The sequence below is a fragment of the Rhagoletis pomonella genome, unplaced genomic scaffold, assembly GCF_013731165.1.
Source record: "Rhagoletis pomonella isolate Grant_MI unplaced genomic scaffold, Rhpom_1.0 Rhpom_scaffold_20266, whole genome shotgun sequence".
Taxonomy (NCBI): domain Eukaryota; kingdom Metazoa; phylum Arthropoda; class Insecta; order Diptera; family Tephritidae; genus Rhagoletis; species Rhagoletis pomonella.
This window is the reverse complement of record NW_023478784.1, coordinates 1-2523: the sequence shown is the minus strand read 5'-3', so window position 1 is coordinate 2523 and position 2523 is coordinate 1. Positions and strand designations below refer to the sequence as shown.

General features: G+C 36.7%; 1 protein-coding gene across 6 annotated transcripts; it reads left to right on the top strand.

Annotated features, from left to right (window-relative positions):
* The first annotated feature begins 485 nt into the window (after positions 1-485).
* On the top strand, positions 486-1557 carry LOC118732441 (transmembrane protein 184C-like). Of its 6 annotated transcripts, none has more exons than XR_004992132.1 (4): positions 493-527; positions 590-614; positions 667-1114; positions 1177-1557. XR_004992132.1 is itself a non-coding variant. In XM_036461574.1 (3 exons), exons 1-3 carry the CDS (start codon positions 814-816, stop codon positions 1456-1458), a joined length of 528 nt encoding a protein of 175 aa, XP_036317467.1. In that variant the 5' UTR covers positions 682-813; the 3' UTR covers positions 1459-1557. The 6 variants fall into 6 exon arrangements, 1 of the variants encoding a protein (XP_036317467.1); XR_004992134.1 differs by having other exon boundaries at positions 500-527; positions 682-1114; XR_004992130.1 differs by lacking the exon at positions 590-614 and having other exon boundaries at positions 486-527.
* The last annotated feature ends 966 nt before the right edge of the window (positions 1558-2523 follow it).

The following is a 2523-nucleotide window of genomic DNA, read 5'->3' as shown; positions in this document are numbered from 1 at the left end:
TTTCTGCGTAGGCGGCCTTCGGCCGCACTTATGGATTATAACCCTCAAAAAGTAGAATTCTCTTTCTGTGTTGCGAAGAAAAGGCGCTGAACACCTTTTGCACAGAACACCTTTCTGCGTAGGCGGCCTTCGGCCGCACTTATGCATTATAACACTCACAAAGTAGAATTCTCTTTCTGTGTTGCGAAGAAAAGGCACTGACACCCCTTTAATAATTGTTGTAGTTGTTGTTTCCCAAAAAAAAAAAAATACATCGTTACACTCACCTCAATGATCTCTATCGATCCCCATATGAATTTTTTTTAATTTGAGAATTGTACGTATTCTGCATTTATGCCTTTCTGGGTGATAAGGAACGCTCCTAATATGCGCCTTTGTAATTTGAGTTTATGACATTCGATACGATAGTAGAGTTCTAGTACTCGATTCAAAAAAAAAAAGATAATTTTAAAACTATCGAGTAAAAAATATCGGTATCGAATCCAAAAGTATCGATATGGTATCCGTATCGAAATTCGTGTTCCTAGGTAAGCGATATTAAAAGATAAATCTTTATAATAAAGTGGTAATAAATCAGGGAATATTTCAGAGATTGTGTTACTACAGTATTCAATGTATGTATATCGTATGTAACAAAAATGGTTTATTATTATTTCCTTACTGTAGCAAAAAATTATTAAGGTGGTCCATAATGCCTAATAGTCAGATGCCAACTCAAGTACGGTTCGAGAAACCCAAATTCTAATCTCGAATTATTTTGTTGCATGAACCACATTTCCATACACTTTCGAGTTTGGAACAAATTGTGCATAAATGTGCACCATAAATTGGCGACGTTTTTGTGAAGAGTGGCGTATCTGGATAAGACCACTCCTGATCGTTACGTATGGCATTTTTGCTATTATTGTAGTGCCATTGCTTATTGTCAATTCCGTAAAGGATGGCTTTACAAAAAAGGATCAATTTATTCTCATTGGGGGGACTTTTTGTCTTGTCTGCTGTTCCAGTCTCAATTTGGCATATCATTCAACATGTAATACACTTTACAAAACCAATTTTGCAGAAGCATATTATACGAATTCTATGGATGGTGCCAATTTATGCTCTTAATGCCGTAAGTTTTGAATTCATTTATATTTATCTTTTTTTTAATGTAGCCATTCTTGATTCCCCTAGTGGATTGGACTCTTTTTTCCAAAGCACTCTATTTATGTAGACTCTCTTCGGGAATGCTACGAAGCCTACGTGATATACAATTTTATGGTCTACCTATTACATTATCTTAACTTGGGAATGGACCTAGAAGCCACGATGGAATATAAGCCACAGGTGTACCATTTCTTTCCTCTTTGTTGCATGCGCCCTTGGCCCATGGGTCGCGAATTCATACATAACTGCAAGCACGGAATTCTTCAATACACGGTCGTCCGGCCTATAACCACTTTCATTTCTGTGTAAGTATATATGCAGGCCTGTTTGCTTAGCGAACAATTCATTTTAATTTGTTACGACACACAAAGGAGTACATATTTGCATAGTAAAACTGGTCAAAATTGATTTATATGTGTTTTCCTACCTAGTAGTTAAATAAATCATAAAGCTTAGTGATTTATAGGAGAAAAAAGACTACCTAGCAAAAACAGTCTCTAACGTTAAAGTGCCCATGATAACAGCATGCTAGCGCCATCAGTGTTGTTACCAGCCGATTGACCGTGTTGTTGTTGTTGTTGTAGCGGCTACTAAGCCCCGTTCGGGGCGGTTCATCCATCAACGTTGTTGTTGTTGTTGTTGTAGCGGCTACAACGTTGTCGTCAATTTCAGCTAGGGGGGAGGCCCAGGAAGTGTGCTACTTCCACAGGGGCTGTCCATAGGGACAGGGGCGTTAGCTGTGTATGTTCTTGTGGTGTGATTGTACCAGTTGCTGGTGCGATATCAAAAACGATTTGATATTTAGAACATGTGCAGTATAGCGGCCGTTGAGGAAAGAAAAAAAAGTGGTCGTGGTCCGCCCCTTTTTACCAGAGACATAACTGTTATAAGGAATATCAAAAAAAATTGGTCCATAACTATTAAATTAAATATAAATAAGATTTTGTTACTTTACATAATAGTTATTTTGAACCCAAAATAAGTGTTGCTCCCGTATAAGTGTTTTAATTAATTAATTAATTAATCCCAACGGCTTTTGTTGTTGTGTTATTCACAATATAATCGTTTTCCCGTCGCTCATAACTTTTATTTTCGTTTTTTTTTTGCTTTTACGTCGCTCAGGTCACAGGTCTATTCCGGTCACGCATTTTAAAGTAGTAGAAAAGGTACTAATTATTTATTACTTTTAATCCGTTTGTGCATACTATTTCAAATTAAATGTAGGAAAATGTATAGTTACAAGCTTATAATGCAGCGTTTTTGCTGCATTTAAAATGCAACATTTAGCACTTTCGAACATATGTTTTCGAAGAGCGTTCATGCTATCGCATTTAGCAAATGTACATTTACGCGAGTTCGAAATCGTATGCTTTT